The 22,514-nt window shown below is 44.4% G+C and overlaps 1 protein-coding gene across 4 annotated transcripts; it reads right to left on the bottom strand.

The window, feature by feature from the left end:
• Nucleotides 1-350: 350 nt before the first annotated feature.
• Nucleotides 351-21,502, bottom strand: GSDME (gasdermin E). Of its 4 annotated transcripts, none has more exons than XM_026033378.1 (10): nt 21,390-21,502; nt 18,958-19,188; nt 17,694-17,886; nt 10,953-11,124; nt 9,806-9,926; nt 5,968-6,156; nt 4,251-4,378; nt 3,949-4,135; nt 2,485-2,558; nt 351-1,747 (listed from the first exon to the last, which is right to left on the bottom strand). In XM_026033378.1, exons 2-10 carry the CDS (start codon nt 19,166-19,168, stop codon nt 1,517-1,519), a joined length of 1,506 nt encoding a protein of 501 aa, XP_025889163.1. In that variant the 5' UTR covers nt 19,169-19,188; nt 21,390-21,502; the 3' UTR covers nt 351-1,516. The 4 variants fall into 4 exon arrangements, with proteins under 4 accessions (XP_025889163.1, XP_025889164.1, XP_025889166.1 ...); XM_026033379.1 differs by lacking the exon at nt 21,390-21,502 and adding an exon at nt 19,595-20,119; XM_026033381.1 differs by lacking the exon at nt 351-1,747 and having other exon boundaries at nt 2,530-2,558; nt 3,864-4,135; nt 4,251-4,417.
• Between the last annotated feature and the right edge of the window lie 1,012 nt (nt 21,503-22,514).

Below are 22,514 nucleotides of genomic sequence, written 5' to 3'. Positions count from 1 at the left end.
GTTCTTCTACTGTTTTGAGAGAATATTTAATATAAAAAAAAGATAAATTAGTTACAGACAACTTATGAGTAGTGGTTAGCAGAAGAAGGCCTTTCCATTTACAAACACACAAGACTCCTGCTAGTGGGGTGTGTGTGTGTGTGTGTATATATATGCATATATATGTGTGTGTGTGTGTGTGTGTGTATATATATATATATATATGCATATACGAACACACACACACATATATATATATGTATATATAAATGTGCCTCCATGTTCCTGAAAGGTCTTCCAAACTGCAATGGTGAGACACTGCTGACCGCCTCACTTCTTTACAGAGGGGTATCTTGCTCTCAGAAATGATGGAAGAAACACCTCGTGCTTTTGTTCTGCAACGGCCCCTCTGGCAGGGAAGGCCTCCAGGACACGGGTTTTTAAGGCTTCTTAAGGAACCTGCTCAAGACCAGGGGACAATGGAGCAGAAACCCAAACCCAGCATTCCCGCAGGATTCCTACACAGGCTGCAGGGCTCACTGACCCCCCTCCCCACAGGGGTTGCCCTCCCAACCACCTCACCGTCCTGCCTGAGAGCCCTGGTATTCTACTTACCCGGGACAGCATCTTCCCATGCTCTTATTTACTGCATTTCCTTCCCATTTCACATGATCACAGAAAAAATATGATTAAAAAAAAAAAAAAGGACATAGTTTAAAGCACAAAGTGCTTGCCTAGCACTCTGCCATTAGTCACAGACAAGCAGAACAGCTGCACCGAAAGTGTCATGCAGGTAAAATGATTGCTTTTGTGGAGTGCAACAGGGACATTTCATATGCACACACCAAAAAGAATCATCACATCTCAAAGGGGAAGTTCAAAACGCAATTTAAAAAGCTGAAACTTGCTGTGCGAAAGTTATTAGAAAACCAAGAAATGTTGTGCAAAGGTATAATCCCCAAGGTGGTTCTAGTTTTTGAAAGAGAACTTTGGATTTCTGCAGTGTAGGGTTCATCTCCATAAAGGCAATGTGYACTCAAAAGGGCAAAGCTAACGGGGCAGCTCTGCGCAGCCTCCGTTCCCCTCCCCTAAGGGGGCTGTTTCGCGCACGCGCTCGCAGGGAGCGGCGCGCCGAGCCCGCTGCCCTTCCACACAGAGCCGTTTGTGCCGTGCACGCTTCCCCGTGCCCGTCGCTGCAGGCGGTCCGGCTGCTGCTGCCCGGCAGATACAACGCCTATCAGCACGGTTATGTTCCCTTTCTGGTCTTTTCTCTTTTATTCCCTTGTTACTTCTTGATGTATTCTCCACTGCTGACATGGCCTCACACCCCTTCTGACAGCAGGGCCGAGTCCTCCCTGTCAGGCTCACCAGGTCCATGCTGACCTCCATCCCACCCGGATGGGCCACCAAGAGCACTCGGCTGAGTGTGTCTAAAGCTAGAGACATGCATCACATACATCACATTCACCAGTGCTACGCTGCAGAGCCACCAAAGACAGAACAGGCTTGGCCAATAGCTGAATACTCAGCAAAGCTCCTATACATCCCCCCCTAAAGCATCAAATCCATACAACACGACGTAAAGGACAAGTGGGAAGAATCCAGGCTCTTTCATAGTTACAGCTTTCAGAGAAGACTCGGTCATTTCAAGGCTAATGTTCGATGAGGCAAACAGCCTTTGCACCACCCCAAATCTTCCCCTGYGAGTGAGGGAAGCCACCTCCGGGCTGCTCAGGGCCAGGCTGCCGTCGGCTGAAGCGACGTCAGGCTGCAGTTATGGGAAAGAGCAAGAGACAAAGACGTTATTCCAAGCAGAGCTGCGCTGGCACCACAGGCCTCACTTTCCCCTCGGACAAACCCCGGGGTGCTTATGAGGTGAGGGGGAAGCCTCTTTCCCCACAGCACCTGAGCAAGGGCACGAGAGGCTCCTAATGCTGGGACACATTCCCGCTGCCTGCCCGAGCGGCAGCAGCCGGAGCGCTGCTCCCACCGCTCCCCACGCCGCTCCCCATGCCGGTTCCCCGCTCCGTGGCCCTTCTGCCCGCCCCGCAGAGACGCTTCTCTCCTGCTCCTTCCTCTCCTCCACGGTAGCTCCACTCACTGGAGCTTCAGAGTTTGGGAACCTCGAAACGGGCCAAGGTGCAGGCACCGCTGGCACCCACGTGTCTGCTTCCCAAGCGCAGGGGTCACTGGTACAGAGGTTTCATAATGGCCTACTGAGAACTCAAGTATAAAACTCAAGGCCGAGTTACCATTCTTTTTGCGCACAGCTCACGGAATTTCCTCAATGCAAAGGTGTTTTAGGAGTCAGGCGTCATTTTGTGTGAACGTCACTGTTGGCCACTGCCAGACTCCGACCTTCAGCCCAGCCTAGAGCTGCGACGCGCCCTGGGCTCTAACGCCTCCCTCCCTGGCCCAGAAAGGCAACCCGAAGCGGGAGCAACGATGGCTGCCGCTGGGCCCTGCGGCTCTCCTCCCTCGCTCCCTGCTCCCTGCGTCACTCACCAAGCGGCGCAGCGGCGGCAGGGCCTGCAGGTCGCAGCAGGCACGGAGCAGCGCGCGGCCGCAGCCGGGCAGCTCTGCGGAGGAGACAGCAGTTAGGGGGCGGCTCCCCGAGCCCCGCAGCCTCCCGCCTGCCGGGAAGGTGCTCCTGGGCAGCACACGGGCTTACAGGGTCCTCCTGCTTCGGCGGGAAGGGGTGAGGGAAAGGGGAGGTGCTGTTTGGAGGGGCCCTCGGTGCAGCGCCCTGCGGAGGGTGTTCTGGAAACCAAAGCAACTCAAAGCTCTTCTGAGGGCTCCCCAGAGCTCTTGGCAGAGGCTGATCCACCCTCTCCTTGTCAACCACAGTCCACCTCCGAGTTTGTACCACAGAACGGGGTGGGAAGGGTACAAAGCCCAGCACTGACAGCCCCTGCCCTGGAGACAAGTCTCATTCAGGCTGGACAAGTGATTTGGGCCTTGGATAAAATAAGACCCTCTGCTCCCAGCACCAACAGGAGATGCTGACTTCAGCAGAAGCACAATTTGGGCAGGCTCAAATAGCCGACCCCTCCTTGGGGCAGGGAGATGGACCAAATGGATGGTGCCCTTCAGCTCTGTGACTCAAAGGCTGCAATTCCTACTGGAAGCAACAGGCTCAAAGCAGCTCCCGATTCCTCAGTTACGCCTGGACAGCAGCAACAGGCAGCCCGTGCAAAGGCAGGTGGGGACACAACACACTCAATTAACCAGCCCTGCAGTTAACAGCAGGTGACAAGTGCTACTACACCAGTGGCTCCCTGTTTTCTATTTCTGTTGCCTCTCTACAAATGAATTCAGCCTTCCTGCCTGGGTGCTGTTGGTACAGGCGTGCACAGGGGCATTCTGCTGCACATGCCACATCTAACTAATATCACACTGGACTCCTTTGTTGTCTTAATGTCATGAAACCCTCTATATAACAGAAGGGAAAAAAATAAGGAAAGAACTGTGGTGCCAGCCAGCTTGTGTAAATGGCATTTGTTTGACATTTACATTTAATAATCTTTTTCAGTAGCAGCAAAACAATCCTCTAATTGCAGTGCCTCTGTGCTAAATTCATTTGTGCTAAATATATTTTACGCAGCAACAATATGTGCTGCTATGCAGAAGACAGCACCTAATCTGCAATCCTCAGGATTTAGGTGGGAAGAACTCTGGCATGCAGCAAGCCCAGGAACGGGCTTGCCAAACTGAAATGCCTGCTCTGAACAGAAACTCGAGTTGAGCAGTCTTGGGGGAATGTGTATTTTACAAGCAAAATCTGTCAGTGATGGAGGACTGAATTGAACTCGCTGCCAGAATGCCAAACACCATGAACCATCCCCATAAAAAGGAACAGAGCAAACTACCCTCGCTGAGCTCACCAACTGCTCCAAAAGAGCAATAGCTGCTTTGTACAGAGAGAGCTTCCAGAGTGAGGAAGGGCTTTTCTCTTCGTTCCTGGCATACCCGAGATGGCGCTGACGAGGAGGTGAGCGGCTGAGAAGAGGCCCTCGTGCTCCAGCTGGTACTTCTGCAACGGTGGCTCATCCTGCAGCCTGCACCCTAAGAGCTGCAAGACGTCRTCCAGCTCTTGTTGCTCTGCAGGTTTGAGCTCCTTCAGATCAGGCCTGTCTCCTGTGCAGATATCATCTAACTGTAAGAAAAGAGTAAGCCAAAGCAACTTGGAAGAGCAATGTTTGTGCAAAAAGAAGTGCTAGCTCTATTTTGGCATTCCTTTCAGGAAGCAAATCAAAGTTCCTGCATCTTACCACATCTTCCAGGGCAGTTACCATGTCTTCCCGGAGCAAGAGCTCACACAGGGTTTTATACAAAGCTCTTCGCTTGTCTTCTGGCAGCTTCGCGAGGGGCTGGAGCTCCGTGCTCAGCTGGGACAGATCTTTCCCAAGAAAGCAGCAAGAAGTCACACTAAGGATTGCTGCACAAATCCCAGTGAAAACAGTTAACATTTTTGCTACGAGTTTTAATAGCTAATTTATCACCACATCTTGACATCCTGATTTCCATCTGTGCAAGTCGTAATTAAATGCTGGAACACATTTCATTATATTTCCCTAATGAGTCAATGAGGCATCAACAAAACTTCTGACAAAAAAATAAATACAGCTACTAGGGACCAACACTGAGTGTTCACCACTTTGATGTGAACTGAAYTAACCACTGCCTGTTTCATTTTAATTTGTGTCTCACCTGAAAGTTCATCTCCAGAGAAAGTTCATTAAAGCAGAGCAGGGAGTTCTGCTCATAACCTTCCTTCTCAACAGGGGTTAATATGAATTACCCAGCCCAAATACTTTACGATAAGCCTGTGACCAATAAGCTCAAAGAAAATAAGTTTTTGGAGTCAACCATACYAACTGGAAGGTTGGAATGTGTTTTYCCACATTCCAAAAATATGGGCATGCAAGCAATCTTAACCTTGTTTAAAAGAAATTAAAGAAATTTCCCTTCATGCCACTCTGGACACAAAATGTGCTCTCTTTAAGGATGCCTTTTATATCTAAAAATTCCTCCATTGGGGGGAAAAAAAAAAAAAAAGAGAGAGAGACCCAGCCACAGGCAGATTTTTTTCTATCTGATGCAATTGTATGACTGCCCAGCCAAATAAAAGAGCAAAAATCAGAGCAGAAAACCCGCTTGAAGTTACTTCAGTAGAAACCTTTTTTGTTTAGTCCTTTTAAGAGGTAGTTCCAGTTAAATTATAAAAGGAAACCTGCAAGTCCCGTAAGCAAGAAATGCACAAAGGTCTGTCAAGCTACCACACAAGCCAAAGCCTTGTGGCACAGCGCCCTTTCATTCCAAAGTATCTTCTTTATCCACAGAGATGCACTCATTCCTCTCAAACGACTCTACATTAAACTAGGGCAAAACTTACTTCAACACAACAAATAACTATTTTGGTCAGAGTTAGTCTACTGAAGAAGCCATGAACAAATGGTTAAATACAGTGACAACAAATGCAGTGTTCATCATTGGAAATAGCTGTAGGAATTGCAGTGAGAACTGCTGGAAAGCAAAGGGCTTGGTGCTGACATCTTGGGCATGTTTTCCTTTTTTTCCTTTCCTCCAGACTAACGGCTTTACTTGGGACAGCCCTGATTCTTCTGCACAGTTTCCAAATTATGAACCAATGAATTCAATGACTCTTTTGAATTAAAACATAAATCATTACCAATCTTACAGAGCTGGGCTGGAATTGAATAGAACTGACATCAAAACCTGATTTTGAAAGATCTTATTTATGACAAAGGGATTCAGCATGCTCTTAGGAGACAGTCCACTGCATGTAACTGTTCCAGARGTAAATGTTTTCTTTTGTTTCCAAGCATTCCCCCTGGAGTTCCTGATAAGCACTACGAAAATGAACTAACATCATTTCTTATGGATTATTGTACCAGAATATTTCCCTCTACCATGTTACTTAACTCACTGTAATGCAATCATGTAAAGCAGCATTTTTGGTAATACCTTGTTTCAAGACGCTTAAGGAAGCCTCACTGGGAATGTGGTTTGCCTCCCCGGAGTATGTCTCATTATCAACTGCATCTGGTTGATAGAGGGGAGAAGCCTCCCCAAACAGTGCAGAACGGGGAGAAGCGGAGCCTTCTGCACCTTCTCTTTCAAAGCCTCCTTGCTGCTCGTCCAGCAGACAGAATTCTGCAATTAAAATTCAATGCAGGAATCATGGAAGTACACGAGCAAATACTGACCGAGATGCTGCTTTATAGTAGCTGGTATTTGTGCACAGGGTTTTGCTGTGTCTCATCTGTTCCAGGTGGAAATAATGCCCAAACCTGCATGTTCTGTGAGCCACCCAGCATCACTGGGGCCTYGTGTCTGGAGCACAGACATGGAGTGCACAGCCAGAGGCTGCAGGGAGCTGCAGCTACCCCATACAAAATGGGACACCAACTTGTGTGAATTAAAGGAGTGAAGTCCACAAATAACACAGCTACAAATAACTGTAAAGCTGAATGGTGCRCACAAGAAAGGGAGACAAGAATTCTCTGCTGCTTCTACCAGGTAGGAGATGCCCTACAGTGCTAGCTAGGGAATGCACTCATGGCAGGGACACACAGGAAAACACTTCTTGGAATGCACAGGAAAACACTTCTTGAGATTCACAGACACCTCTGTGTGGGTCCTCCCCAGAGCCTTCTCTGGCCGTGCTATCAACAGACCCCTCTTGGAATCAAGTCCAGATCTCTTGCCGAGTCCTCCTGCTGAGTGGAAAATGGGCTTCTTGGAGCAAATCTCTTAAGGACTTYGCCCAGTGACACCCAGGACCAGAATCACCCTTTAACACAGTGTCTCTCAGGGAAGTTCATGGGGAAAACACTGCAATCCTGCTGGATTAACCTTTCTAGATAGACTTTGAGAGAAAAATAAATAAAAAGACCAAGCAAGGACTGGTCAACTCTGCCTTTCCCAAGGCRGACTGTGAGCTCCTGCCACCACCCAGCCTTGCCCTCACCTCTGCAGGTGAGCAACCCATGCCCAGGTAGCCAGGGAGCCTCTTCAGAGCTGCACTGAGCGATCTGCCATGTCAAGGTCTGTGCTCAAGCCTCCAGCTCCRTGCCTCCAAGCTGGGGCAAATAACCAAAGCCCCACGCATTGTTTTGATCTTCTGTTAGTGGTTGAGACGCGAGATTTGCAGCTGGACCCACAGCACCGCAGCGGGGCTAGCGAGGGGAGCACAGGCAGACTGGCAAGTGAAAGTCAATTTTAAAGTAATAGCTGCTAGCAAAGGAAAAAAAATATAACTAATCAAGCACAGTGCTCACATGTACCAGGCACAAAACCTAAATATAACCTTCCTGCAGTTGTAACAGTCTGTCTCACCAAATTAAGGACATTCAAAGCAGATGAGAAAGCACAGAGAGCACTCCAGCAGCAAAGAGCACTTTCAAAGGGAGAGCAGAAAAAGAAATCTCTGCCACAGAAAAAGACAGACACCCTTTTACTCCTGTTGCCCACACAGGGCTGCCCAAAGAAAAGCAGCTTTGGYGGAACAGAGAGTGATTAACACAAATTAAAAAGAACCTCCCAGAGCAGCACAGCTCGGGACAGCAGCCAAGCACCGTAAGGCCCCTCTGCTCCTGTGGCTTCCGCTGGTACCAAGAGGCTTTTCTGTGGACCCTGAGGAGGAAAACGGAGCGCAGCAACCACCCGCCCTCTGAGGCAGAATGGTGCTAACAAGGAAACAGGCACAAGCACCAAGGGCGCACACACTGCGCCCTGCACACACTGCTAAATTTGGTAGCAGGGCTTAATTCAGAGGTAAATACTCGAAGCTTTGTATTATTAGAATTCTGTATTAATTTTATATCCCATTAATTCCAGCAGGCTCTTTCAAAGAAGAAGCAAAAAAGGAGAATGTACATGATACTGGGGTGTTTTTGTTTCAAGACGCAAACTATTAAATTCTATTAAGCTATTAAATTCTCTCACAAATCAATGATAGAGCTCCACCAATACAGAYAAATCCTGACAATTATTTGAAAGGAGATTAACAGAGATACAGAGACGATCAAGGAAAAGTATCAGAGATGAAAAGAGGTTCCTGTGAGTGGAAGCAGAGCAGTCAGGAGGGTTTGAGAGTAACAGAGTACTCTGCAAGAGTAACAGAGCAACACAAGTCAATGGGTGCTGCTATTTATGCAGTTTGGTAAAGCAGGAGCAAGGGAGCTTGCAGTGAAACTGGAAGGGACAAACTGCAAAGCCTTTAACAGGAGCTGCTTTTATATCCAATGGATAACTAGCCTCTAGAAACGAAACACACCAGGAATGATTAGAGGAAAATATCGTGATACAGGAATTAAAGGAATTAAAAACATATCAGGTTTTTGTTTTCTTTTTTTAAAAATAATGGCCAGGAATGCCTAGTCATTTGAGCACGGATATTTTTAGGAAGGCATATAGACCGTACAGWATAACTCAAGCCCTGACTGTCAATGGCAAAGAGAAAGGAATAAAACAATAAAACTTATATGCATCTTCTTTTACAGTTATAGGTGAAAGAAACCCACTATGTTATACCTGCTGTTGGCCACTTGCAGAGCCATGAAAAAAAGGGCTAGATTGGTTTCTGAATTTACCTTTAGAGGCTATTTTTGTTGCCATAAACAGACACTGACCACTGCTCAGACAGCAAGAAGTTGAAGACCAGGCTTCACTATACTTATTTTTAGTGGCAAATCCCTAATTGTGATGTTAGTTCCTCCACTTTGACTTGTCATTGATAGTGAGGAAAGAGGAAAATGAGCATGCTAACAAATAAAAAGGAAAAGATGGAAGATGTGTGTCGTTTATGTTGAAACAAGACTTTATTTTGAGGCTTAAATGATGAGAAAATTAAATATGAAAACAAGATAGGGCAAGAGTGGCAAAAGCAAAGGGGAATGCAGATCATTAACACCACCCATGTTTTAATGATCAGCTAGCAGGTCATAAGAAGTTCTATTTGGAAATCACCTAAGTAGGCTGCCTGTTACGCACCTACATGGTCTGATAGCATTAATTGCACCTGATTACTCTGAATTACAGCTCTATTAGAACTGTGAAGTCAATGCCCTCTGACGTATCTCCACGCTTACCTTATGTCAAGGCAACTCCCAATTTAAAAAAAAAAAAAATTATTTACAGGTTACATGATGTTTATTTACGTTCCTGACCTACAGGCTAACTTATTCTCAGAAGTCTGCTGAAGAAGGATGGGCAGTATCACCTGCATGTTTTATCCCAGTGAAGTGCATCCTGGATTCAATCAACACCTGCACTTCACATATTTCTTCAATGAATCTCTTTTTTTCTCCCCATGTTAGTCCTTTTCAATTTCTAGTCCCATCCAGTCCATCTGATTCCATTCTTTCTTGCCTARTATCACCTGAAAGCTGCTTTAGGTCTGGGACTTTGACTGAGGATGGGCAAAGAAAAAATAAAATCTAGATGTTGTTGGAAAGCAGAATTACTCTCTCTTCTCTTCCCAAAGCCAAGAAAATGGAGGGGACGGGGGAACTTCAAAGGCTCTGACTCCCTGCTCTGAGCTGCGGCTTAGATGACCTCCGGTGTCCTTTTCAAATTGAATTATTTAATGAGTCTATGATTTATGTAGATTTGTGAAAAAGCACTTTTAAATCAGATAAGCAGCACTTCACACCACTGCTTTTGCTTAAGTGCAACTATCAAGGAAATGGACATAACACATGATTGTCATGTTGGTACATGGGAAATAAAAACATTGACCCAGAGAGGGTTCTTTTCCACAGCTGAGGTAAGTGCCCAACAAACCGAACTCCCTACTTACCAAACTGGCCACTCTGCTTTATGTACAACTCAATGACACCATAGGCAATAGCAGTGCCTGGAGGAATCTCAAGGAYCACGCTGGAATCCTTCATTACGCTTCCATTTTCACTCACTGAAACCTAGAGAATAGGTTTATTCAAAGTTTGATTCATTTATTCTGTAGCTTATGCACAAACTTAAGAATCAAAAGAAAAGGCAGAGAAAGAACTTGCTTCATTCTCCACAACATTTGACTGAAGTACATGTGATATTTGACACTTATGGAAAAAAAAAYAATAAAGCTACACAAGCAGYAAGAYTGAGGTGCCAGGAGAAGCTCTCAGACTTTCATCTTCCCTCTTCCAGTATAAAGCTGAGCTCCARGCCCCAAATTCACTGTTGCTTCACATGAACGAGAAACACTGTGTCTGGGGAATCTGGGATGCAGTTCAGTGCCCTGACCTACCCTCTGTCCTGGACACCTTTCCTGCCCAACCACAGACGTGTACCAGGGAGGTGGTATTGGCACAGGAGGCCCTGAAACTGCATTTCCCAAATTTCTGCCAGTGGAGACTCCCTCTACATCAGAAATGATTCATTTGCTGCTTTAAGAACTTAAAACAAATAAGCACATATTGCACTTTGGTAACTTTTTCTTAATTTGTAGGCATTTTTTTCCAGATGTCCTCATAATGCAGTTAATCCCTACTCCCCTGACCACAACCAAAGAGCTTCTCAGAAATCATAAAACTCAGGAGATACYGCAAATAGTTTTCATGAATGACTACTTGGCTTTTCAAATGAATTTGTTTCAGTAATGCTTTTGCTCTTTAACATGCACTGAATTGTTACATTTGTTCCTCTGATGTTTTGCTGTTGGCAGGAAATCTACATAGAAACTTGAACTGCAATTTGGGAGTGTTGATGGAAAGAACATTCCCAACTCGCACTAAAAGCTGGCACCTTTAGTCAGTGAGGTAAGAGGGAAAACATTTTACCTTTTTGAAGTCTCACAGCTAAGCAGGGTAATGAGTTCTTGCAACTGACAGAATTTGTTAAAAAAAAAAAAAAAAACTGAAATCTATTTGGAGAAATCGTAATTTTTTCCTCGGATAATCTGCAGGTTTAGCTAGAAAAGACATACTATTCCTTGAAGATTTTTTTACCTTTACTACTTTCGTACTCCATCCCACGACACCACTGATTCTCTCTTCTGTCTGGATATGTTCAGATATCACACACTTCTGAGTTGTTACTATCTTTTCTCTCAAGATGCAGAGCACTTCGTGTTTTCTTTCTATGACTTGTTGCAGTAGGTTATTGTTTAGATTTATTGTTCTGAAATAAACAAAGACACTAGTAACAACATAAAGACTAGAACTGAGAAAACATGTTCTTAATTGTTTAAAAACAGCCTTTCAATAAGCTTTTATTGCAAAATAACAATGCTTTCTATATAAGCAACCTCCCCAAAATTACCATGTCCTCTTTTGTTATTTGGAAGCAGCAAGACTACAAATATCTGTATTACCCAGTAAATCCCTACACACATATTGAATTCCTGATTCTTTCAGGAAGAAGAAAAAAAAACAGAAAAAAATAAAGTCATTTATTTGGCTATTTTCATTTAAGTGAAAAAAACAACAGAGAACTAGAGACTACTGAGCTGCTGGTGTAACATGCAAACAACCATCCCAGCCAGCAGACACTGGAGTGAATCCTTTGCCACTGGGAATTCKGAGGGACATTACCAGGGCTATGGCCAAGGATGCCAGTCAGGCATTCCCTTCRGAGCCTTATGTTAACAGAGATTCAGTGAATCGATGGATTGAATGGATGAGCTCTGTTTAGAGGGAGTGATTTTTGTAACCCTGACCCTCTTTTCCTTCCAACATCCCYGTAGTTCTTATTTTTTGGCTTCTTATCTGCCCAGATCAAGATCTGTTCCTTCCCTATGTTCATTCACCTCAGGTTTGTGGGAGCCAGTCAGCTTCCCAGTCCCATTTCACTGGATTTTCTACCCTCAAAGGAGACCAAAAGCTCCCAATCTTTAAATTTTCCTGATTATCACAGCGCCTGGTTTGCCCTTTCCAGCCTTGTGCAGCCAACACCAATCTCGTTGACCTCCTCCTTGTCCCCATTTAGTTCTCCCATTCCTGGGATTTAGAAATGGGAAATTCCTGGGATTCCTCCCATTCAGTCCTCCATTCCCTCCGTATGGGAAGCTACTTCTGCCTGCAGCAGCTGTCCTGATGTCTGGGCTGTCTCTGGACTGCAACAGCTTGAGGCAACTGAGGTTGCTCTCTGGTGGGGCATGGAAGCACCGCTCCCAAATTCTTGCTACACATTGTGAGACACCAAAATTTTTGTCATGGGAGGAATAGCACACAAGGACRCCAGAGACTTATTCCCAGTCCTTGWAGCCCACTGCTGAGCTGTGAGCAGAAGCAGCCTGCTACAATCAGCCCCACCACACAACACAGTTCAGCACGTGTTTAAATGCTCCTGAAGTTCTTCCTATAACTATGTGCTTAGAATGAGCAGAAGGAAAAAACATCTCGTCCCAAGAACTGCAAGAATTGATTGTTTTCTAAGAAAAAGGCGACAAAAATTCATACCACATATTCTGGGGTCAGTAAGAGTCTTTCTGGTAAAGCAACTTGTTAACTACCTTCCATTGATTAAAACACATCAAGTAGACTACACTTTTGCAAACACCCACTGGAGGTGCTCAGATAAGATGTCGTGTTTTCTATTAACAGACAACTCTGGCAAGACCACTGGAAGATTAGAAGATTGCTATCCCTGACTGAAGCTATTCAGGCTTTTCTTCTCCATTCTACTGTAACTGGCTGTTCATAGGGCTAAATGGCAATTCCCCAAAACTGTGATAGAAAGGCATGTTCTGATTCCAATTTATTTAAATCAAGATATCCTCTGCTTTTTAATTAAAAAGTTTTAGATTTATTAGATTCTTGGGTTTTGGATTTATACAGTCTGTATAACTCAGAAGTCATCTCGATTCTTTGTTGAATTAAAAATATCCTGAGGCAATTTTTGATCTTTGGAGAGTTATGTGCTTATATGAGAGTTCAATCATTTGGAATGAACTGTCTGAAAAACTTAAGGCTGATGGCTCTAAAAAGAGAACCAAAATACCTCCGAAGCAATGCAAAAGCCACGGCTAAAGCTCCCCAAACATTCCCCAGATTATTAATAGAACTTTCTTTTCTCTTTTAGTGCAGAGCCATGCTTGATGCTTGGAGTCTTTGGAGCAAGTGAAAAAATGAAAGAATTGTCAAACGATCACAAGCGCTGCTGTCCTTAGAAGTTCCTGCCAAAATGCAGCTATTAATTATCATTATATCTTTTTCCAGATCATGTCTATTACATAATTTGCAATAATTATCATTCTGAAGAGATGTGCTAAGAATCCTTTAAAAATAATTAAGGCCTGGGGAACCTGCAGTTTTAGCACACAACCAAAGAGGCCACGTGGGAAGAAATATAATTAAGATGCCCAAAAAACAATTTGCCACTTGCTTTCCGATCATACACCTCATGCCTGCTCTAGGCATGCCTAGGATGACAAACACAAAAGGATATCCTCAAAGTTGAGCATAAGAGACAAGACCAACAGAAGGTACCAAACCACAGAGCTACTTGCCTGGGCTCCCGCAGATGTGGCCACAGAGGTCACACAATCACAGGATGGTTGAGGTTGGAAGTGACCTCTAGAGATCATYCCGTCCAACTCCCTGCTCCAGCAGGGACACCCAGGGCACAGGGCGGCATCCAGGCGGGTTTGGAAGATCTCCAGAGAAGGAGACTCCACAACCTCCCTGGGCAACCTGTGCCAGGGCTCTGTCACCCTCACAGGGAAGAAGTCCCTCCTCACATGGAGATGGAACTGCCTGTGTTTCAACTTGTACTCATTGCCCCTTGTCCTATCACTGGCCGCTACCAAGAAGCRTTTGGCCCCTTCCTCCTTACATTCTCCCCTCAGGTATTTATACACATTAATCAGATCTCCTCTCAACCTTCTCTTCTCCAGGCTAAATAGGCTCAGCTCACTTAGTCTTTCCTCATAAGATAGATGCTCCAGTTCCTTAATCATCTTGGTAGCTCTCCACTAGACCCTCTCTAGAGGTTCCACATCCCTCTTATACTGGGGAGCCCAGAGCTGCCCCCAATACTCCAGGTGGTCCTCACCAGAGCTGAGGAGAGGGGCAGGATCTGCCTTGACCTGCTGGCAACATCCTCCTGAAGCAGCCAGGATCCCACTGGCCTCTTTGGCCCTGAGGGCACTGCTGCCTCATGGTTAATTTGGTGTCAACCAGGACTCCCAGATCCCCCTCTGTGGGAGCTCCTTAACTCAGGTAACTCAGTTAACTGCTGCACCAACTTTACTGAGCACAGGGGCACAGTGTTTAAAATCACATGTCCTCACCCAACCCTTACAAACACTTGTTCTTCTGGAGTTCTGCCCCTGAGCTGCCTGTGGCAAACACCGGTGGTGCGGCGGGGGACAGAGCAGACTCCTCTCCCCGTCGCAGGCCACGCGATGCTGACTCAAGCAGATGACAGCCCGAGGTAAATAAACACCCTCCTTATCTAAATTGTCTTCAAAAATAGGCATCAAGGGCAAAATGCAAAAGGGCTGAAGTTCAACGGTCTGACTAGGGCTTAAAATATTGAGGGGCAATGGCTGCCGAACGCACAAGTGTGCAGGGCTGAACTCGTTGGCTGGAGTGACAACCTGAGTGTCAAGAACAGCAAGATGGCCAAGTTAAATGGCTAAGAACCCCCACGTGCACCTGCAAGTGCTTCCTTTATGCTACAGGCCACATTTCAGAGCTCTTATTTCTGCTCTGCCACCATCACTCTTCTCATCTCTTTCACAGTTTACTGTATGGGAGCCCTCACATACCTTTCAGGGATTCGAGGAGGATACTGCATTCTTGAGAAGCTGAGCTGAAACGTTCAAAAGGGGACACTATAAAATACAGCGAGAAGTCGTAGTCCTAAAACCCACTATCAACACACAGATTATGAAATGGTATGAAGAAAGATCATTTAAAAGATAAAGGAGGGAGTTGTTCAGTTGTTTGCTCTTTTTAAATAACCTTCTTGAGGTCAATGATTTACTCYGCTGGGTAGATTTATGGGCCACATATGAACGGAAAAGAATTTCTTCAGACTTTTGGTCTTACTTTGCTCACATTTAGTTGTATTACAGATTTCTATTATTCTATAGTGCAAAGAAGGTTTCCTTCTTTTTAACATTTTCCTTCTTGCATGAGGAAAGAAATGGAAAATATGCAGGCATAAAAGGCAACTTGCTGCTGCTCAGAAGTGGGAAAGAAGGGGGAAGAGTCAGAGGCCAGCAGAAGGGAAGAGAAAACAGACAGGATCTGGAAATACAGCAGGCTCTTGCCGATCATATGCCTAAAGCCAACAGCTAGTTTTCCTTCATACATAGGATCCCTGACTGAACTACCCACAGGGAGGACAGACCTGGACCATTTTTCCATGAAATCCTGTATAAACTTCCCAGAAACGCATCCTGCAAATCCTCCAAGCAAGGTGCTTACCAAGTCCCTGTGACTACCGAAAGTGCCGGTTGCCACAACTCACTTCCCTTGACTCTCACAGTAAGGTCAGCACATTTTCCTGGATGCAAATAGTTTAATTAGCCTAAATTATCCACCCTGAGTGACAGCATTGCACAGCTTGCCCTGCAGAACCACCTGTGAGGTGGATATTTCATAGAACATCTTCCTCAAGAACATCCCAGGCTTTGCAGAGTACAAATGGCAGCTATTTCCTATTCAGCATCCTCTTTATTTTTAAATCACAGATACACACTGATTTTATTCAGTCCTGTGTCATCACATTCATAAAGCTCATGGAACACCTTTGTGGGAAAGCTGGTTCTCTCACCCTGCTGCTCATAAATGCCCACAGAGTTTCATAGATCCGTAACAAAAGGTTCATTTTTGAATGAGACTTCAAACCTGCCCTGACAGGTCAAGCCAAAGAGAAGAAGAGGGAGATCTCTGCACACAGTGAGGCTAATGGGCTCAATCTCCACTGTGCTCATCCCTAATATTGTCCCCTTTCCTCTCAGATGATTGATTGAACCTTTGAAAGCACATCTTGAAGGGAAATATATAAGAAGATAAAACAGTAAAAAAAAAAAAAAAAGAAAAAGAAAAACCTTTCAACCACATCAGAGTTCACTACTACTACTATTTAGCCTGTTTTTAACAAGCTAATCATGAACTGGAAAAATCATTCCTATGAAACCACGGAAATGCAAACAAACCTGTCTTTTCTGCCCACTTGGAGCTTCTATTTTAATCTCCTAACCCAACTCAGTAACATGATAAAAACAAACGAGTGAACTGTTAATCCAGGAGAACTAAAGAGATTAGATCCTGCCTATAGTCATTTTTACTGGAGGGGAAAACACACTCATAAATCCAGAACAATCTCTTCAAGTTTGGAGTGTAGGACTGTGCCCTAAAATCAGTATGTTACAGCACCCTGTGAATTAGCATGCTAATAGAATAATAATAATAATAATAAAAGCATAAATAATGTATCATAAAATAGGCAAATGTACCTTTTCTATAACATTCTCTCCACTGGTAGAAACAAAATTTCTAATCTGGACTGATACTGGCTTACTCCAGATGCATGCTAGTTTTCCAGGCCTGGTACACACTTTAATCCCAGTATTTTCTGTTTTCAATACAGAAAATTTCATTTAATACAAAGATAGCACGGTGCCTTTTTTTAAAAACAAGTTTGATGCCTTTTGAATCCCCATGAGAAACAGCACAACGGGCCACTGTCCCCAGGGAGATGCAACATTGATTATTTCTAGAATATCTGTTTAACTAAAGAAAATGCACCCAGTTTCAGACAACTTTTGCATGGAAAACTAAGAGCAACCATCATCTTTACCAGCACATCATTAGGAGAGGCTACTAAGATGCATTACACCAGCTCCTACAGCTCTTAGGCTCGGGCTAGTCCCAAGCACTAACCCCCCTCACCTCCTGTGTGAGCCAAGCACTGCCCCACAGAGCAGACCCTGCCTGCAGCTGGCTGCCAAGCTGGGCTTTGCTGCAACATCAACTCAATCACACTTCAGCCTAGGCTCTGGCATATCTCGTAAAATTAAACTYAGAGCTTAAAATATCTGTTTTTCTCAGTTATTATTTTGTATAACAGAGATCAATAGTTCTGTAAGATGGTTTTTGTTACACTACTTGAACGTGTAATCACCACGGTGCTCATCTTTTCGGGTCTTTTCTCTCAGCTTCAAATAATTCCATTGTCTAGCCAAGTCTCTCACAAAACAAAGTAATTTAAAGCCTTCTTACAAGAATATTGGTAGTTCTGAATTCAGTTTCTGTAGCATTTACCCCAGAAATGCAGAGAAGCCAATTCATTTTCTTCCAGATGGMTACTTTAATACAATTTCCCCAGAGGAAGAAGGATTTGAGCCTTGTCCCACATGGCAATTCATGCAAATACGTATTTCCTAACAGCTGACAGCTTGACTGTGCCACTCTAAATCTCTGCTACTAAACAAGAGTTTATCCATTAAATCCACTGATTTATTGAGACTGTGTTAACAGCAGTGAGACGCCTATAAAATACAGGGGAAGGATCTGATCACCAAGCTTTCAGGAAGCTAAAAGTTTTCATTTTGATATGCATGATTTATGGAAAACTTCAAGTGCTCAAAAATGACACTTTACAGGAGAAGTAACTCTTCAACTGTGAAAACAGTGAAGAAATTAACTGCTTAGGAATMACATCAGCCCAAGCCTTTTACTTAATCTAAGCTCTAATCTTTCTTGGCCTTTACAATGGCAACATTACAAACATACCTTCCCTTGACGTCTCTCATAAGCTGCTGCAGATCAATCTCCTGCTTCCTCAGGTTTCCAAAGGAAGACTGGCTTTCCACGTAGCCCTTCCCTCCGACTCCCAGGCTGATCTTCCCAAACGAAGTATCGATACTTCCTTGAGCAAAATCTCCAAATCTCCCCACGTATTTCACAAAGTCAGACTCTACAATTACTAGGAAAACAATAAAAGTAATTTCAACATGTGAAGACAAAGAAGCATCAGTAGTAGCTGAAAAACAACAAGAATCTTGCATTAAAAATTGGTCAATGAAAGCAAGGAACAGTACCAAGCAGGTAAATTAAGGCTTCCATTGCTCTGCAATTCTTAATTCTTCTTCCTCCATATTTTCATCATCTTTGCTCTGCTGGTCTTTGTTATTTTGCTATTTTTGGAGAAACCACAATGACTAAAATGTGGTTTCATTTCACACGTGGTTTCAAGATCAAATGCTATGGAAGACTTGCAAAGCCAAACAGAAATTTATTTTGACTAAAAGGCAAAAACTACAAAGCAGAACAGTTTGCATTGTTTGCTTCATATTTTTCCATTACCTTGAGGTATCTCATTATAAGCCTGTCCCAAAGCTCATCAAAAACCAATGGGATAATCTAATGGTATACACATATGTGAAATTCTGAGTTTGTCTTAAACCACAGAACACACTCAGAGAATCAGCTGCTCTTCCAAGCTGGCTACAAGTAAAATCTGCACCCACGGACTGATCTCTTTTCCTCAGTTTTCCTGTATGGAAATCATGACATGCCCAGAAATATTCCTCCAGATTGTCCCTCCTATGCCTTGGTTAAGACCAGAGAGCTGGATGAAGGAAGAAGCACGAAGGGTGCCCATTTTTACATGTGCAYAGGAAGGAAGGGAGCAGCGGTGAACGTCACTTGGCGCTGCCTGTTCGAGCAGCCCTGCTGTCACCAATGACCCCCTGTTCACCCAGAGCACCCTCATCCTGAGCACTGCACAGGCCCATATTCCTGTCACATCCTGGAGTCCCCAGGAGATGTCCCAGGGAGGCTCCTGAGATGGCAGAGAGGATGTTATCAGCGGCCCTGTAGGGCTCCATAACCTCCAGCGCTCAACTGCACCAGTCTCTCTAGACAAAAGTGTCCTTTAAAAAATGAACACAGTGTGGTTTCCAGCRAAAGCAACAGTCAAGTGCAGAAAATATCCAGTCACCCCATTTCTAAGAACAGGGAATACCTCAGATATTTACCTTATATAATACTTTACCTGGTTTTATAGGTTTGTCCTCAGTTAGCACATCGCTCAGTGTGACCGTCAAGAAATGGTACTTGGGCTTCTGCCAGCACCAAAATTTCTTCCTCTTGGTAACCAAGCTCAGAAGCTGCAGCTTGTCAGAGGCGTTCAAGTGGGAGACAGGGATCAAGTCACCTCCACCGTCAGTTTCCCTCACAAAAKTCTTTGTTGCCTTTGCAAACATCTTGGAGAATCACCCAAAGCCTGAAAGATTAAACTTGTTTTTAAACTACAGTTGGAAAGTATAAAATGTTTACATTTTTCACTTTCAAAAGTTCTTTGTAGTAGTTAGTCTTTTCACATCACCTTCTGCAGACAGTTGGGAATCAACAGTTTGAATAACATTCAAAAACAGTAAGACTGCTATCKTATTACAGAATTTTAATTTGAATCTTAAATATGCAGCAGTGAATAAATAAGGAAGACTATATTACAAATATAGCATGAAAGGTTTCCATGTTACAATAACAGTGCATGCATGACATTTAYGATCATGCGGATAATGGAAGAAAATAAACATGTGAGAACTGATACATTCCAATACAAAACAAAAAATAGTCTTTCAAAGAGCACTCACATGTAATTAGTCTGTTAGGGAGGAAAAACTTACCCAATTTACCTGAAGTTCTGAGAAAAAGCTTCAAAGCAAGTGTGGGAGCACCAACTAATGAGCATCCTGCAGACACCCTCGGCAATCATGACAGCACAGATGCAATGGCAGAAAATTCCTGTCTCCACATAGGACCCTTCCTTTATTACCCTACTGCCAACATAAAATGACCTTAAACTGCATGAGCTAAGTGAATACTATTCATACAAATTATCTTGATTATAACGATGAGTAAACACATCTAGTGGCAATAAAAATATCCTGTAAGATGCAACAAAAATTGCACTGGTTGATCTATGACTAAGCTGGCTTTCTGAACTGYGCCCATAGAAAGCCCCAGTTCACCCTACTTTCTGACCCTTTCTACATTCMATGTTTTCTATCTTCTTTACTGCCCATTAGCACAACTACAGGTAAAACGAAAATATGCTGCCTGCAATGTTATTCATAACTGCTAAACTGTTACTTAGGTTATTGTACTCTGTCTTTTAAATTTACCTTAAAAATATGGGCATCTCTTCTTGTGTAACATTTCCCTTGTTCCAAGCCATTTATTTTTCTGTGTTTACAGGGAACTTTTTCAATACAGGAAACTGATTTAATTCAATGAAGAAAAAGCTAAAAGTGACCTTTCACATAGAAGAGTTAAATATGCATTTCTAATACACAAAGTTTTAATCTTATAAAATTAAAAAAAAAATCCTTTTTAGCATTTCAACTGTTGCTTGATCTAWTGATACGGCCAGAATTAAATATATTTTTTAAGATGACAGGATGATTTTCAATTACCCAGTTGACACTGGAAACTTAAAGTAAAACCATAAAATCTCTTAGCTGCTCATCTGTTATCTTTGAAATGTTGTATCTGCACATTCTTCATTAATTACCTGTTTCTCTCCACAGAGATATCAGATTTTTCAATTATAAGTATGGACCCAAATAAGGTAGGACAGACTTCAAGCAAAGTAGGATACAGCAGTGGGCATTCTTGATTATTGTGAGAAAATGAACAACTGAGTAAAAATAATGGTCAGGCCACAGTGCTCATGCTTTAGTATCTGTACGAGGAAGAGGAAAAAAATAAAAGATTTGCAAATAGCAACCTAGCCTATTCCCAAATCCCACTGCAGAGAGTACTTCACACAGTATTTACCAGGTCGTGTTGAGGCATCTATCCTTCTTATGAAATCCCTATGGCSTCCTCCTAGCTCCCTACATAAGTGAAGTTAGTAAAGGACATTTCTCAGCAACACCAGCATGGAAAGCATTTCAGCAAAGATGAAGTCATGTAACATTTTACTCAAAAGTCTTCAGSGGCTTTCATTACAAACCCTGTTCTGCAGCACACTTGCAGAACACTTCCAGCTACACGCWCTGGGAATATTATCACTGACTTTCTGGTTCTCTGACCTTTGGCTGAACTGTGAACTGAGATTGATTTTTGCACTTTTAAATTTCTCCTCCTTAAATTTCCAGTTTTCATCTTCGTGATAACCCTTTTAACAGAATGGGTAATGGGGTTCCATTTACAACTAAAAAAAAAAAAAAAAAAAACCCTCAACACCAGCAAATGCTTTTGTGTAAGAGAAGATATAGCAAAAATCAGTTCCTATAATTTAATTGTTACACACTCAGTAAACTTCACCTCACAAGGAAAACACGTAACGCACAAAACTCGTTTCTGGTGCCTGTTGGGCTTGTACTGTGTCCTTACTCCCAATGTCCACACCTTTGACTGGCAAAGGGGACATTTGGGAGGGACTGCAGCTTGCAAATGAAACCTGCAGAGACTCACCAGGCTGGGGAGACGGCGCTGACATCAGCCACACAGTGACAGCATTAAYGTCTCCTACGATCTGCTGGGTGGGAACGTCTTTGCAGGGAGCGTATCTGCCTGCACAGCAGCACCTGCAAGGCAATAACACACTGGGCAAACTCCTCTTTACCTGGACACGGTGCCTCTAACCCAAATTCTGGGAATCCACCCACATATCTCTTTTTTTCCCACTTTTTCTCACAATTATGATGCAAAGTGCTGGAGAGCCAGTGCCAACAGSAGGAAGGCAGCGCACCTACAGGAGCGGAGCCTCCCGACTACGGGGCACAAGCGGTTGCAGCACTGCACTAGGAAAGCACTTCCCTGCTCCAACGATTTTGTCGGAGCCCTTCTTGCTTTGGCAGAGCCAAAGGGGAGGYATCCAAGCTGGTAGGAAGAGCCTGACAGCGCATTTGTTCCTCCAGACGCGGAGCCAGGCCTGGAAGCGGCTGCGGAAGCAGACGCTTTCCTTGCCAAACAAGGACCCTAAAACCAGCCGAATCTGGGTTACGGGAGGAGCGTTCGGTGAAGAGGCTGAGATGGAGCAAAGTGGTTCGGAGCAGCTTAGCTGTTCCGAAGCAAAACAGACCTTGTGCTGCCCCAGGCACTGACCACAGCTCCCTAACKCTGCGTGCTGGCGTATCAGATCCAAGGAAACCTTTTATGAGCAATAACCAGAGTTTACCTTGGCCAGTGGAAAAGTGAGATCTGCACAGGCACCCAGTATCCCTTACGTTCTGTATACACATAAAAACACACAAATAAATTTGGGGGGGGACGACGTTAACACAAGCCCACCGAGAGCCGCGGGCAGCGCAGACAGGGAGCCTGTGAGGAGGACGAGAACCAGCCACCACCACCAGCCGCCGGCTGCCCAGGGCGCCGCCAGGAAACACCGCACACGGCACRGACGGGTGCTTTAAAGGGTGCCTGAACATTACCTTCAAAGGCAATATTAAACCTCCCGCCCGCCCTCGAAAGCGGTGGCGGCCGCAGCTCTGCGGCCGCGGGGGAGCTCGGCCGAGCGGGCGGCTCCGCACGTGGCGCCGCCCCGAGCGGAGGGCCGGGCCGGGCCGGTACCGCTCGGCCGCCCTCGCTGCCCGG

The sequence above is a fragment of the Nothoprocta perdicaria genome, unplaced genomic scaffold (assembly GCF_003342845.1).
Source record: "Nothoprocta perdicaria isolate Ctin4 unplaced genomic scaffold, notPer1 scaffold_128, whole genome shotgun sequence".
Taxonomy (NCBI): domain Eukaryota; kingdom Metazoa; phylum Chordata; class Aves; order Tinamiformes; family Tinamidae; genus Nothoprocta; species Nothoprocta perdicaria.
Note: the sequence above shows the minus strand (reverse complement) of the source record. Positions and strands in the feature narration are given on the sequence as shown.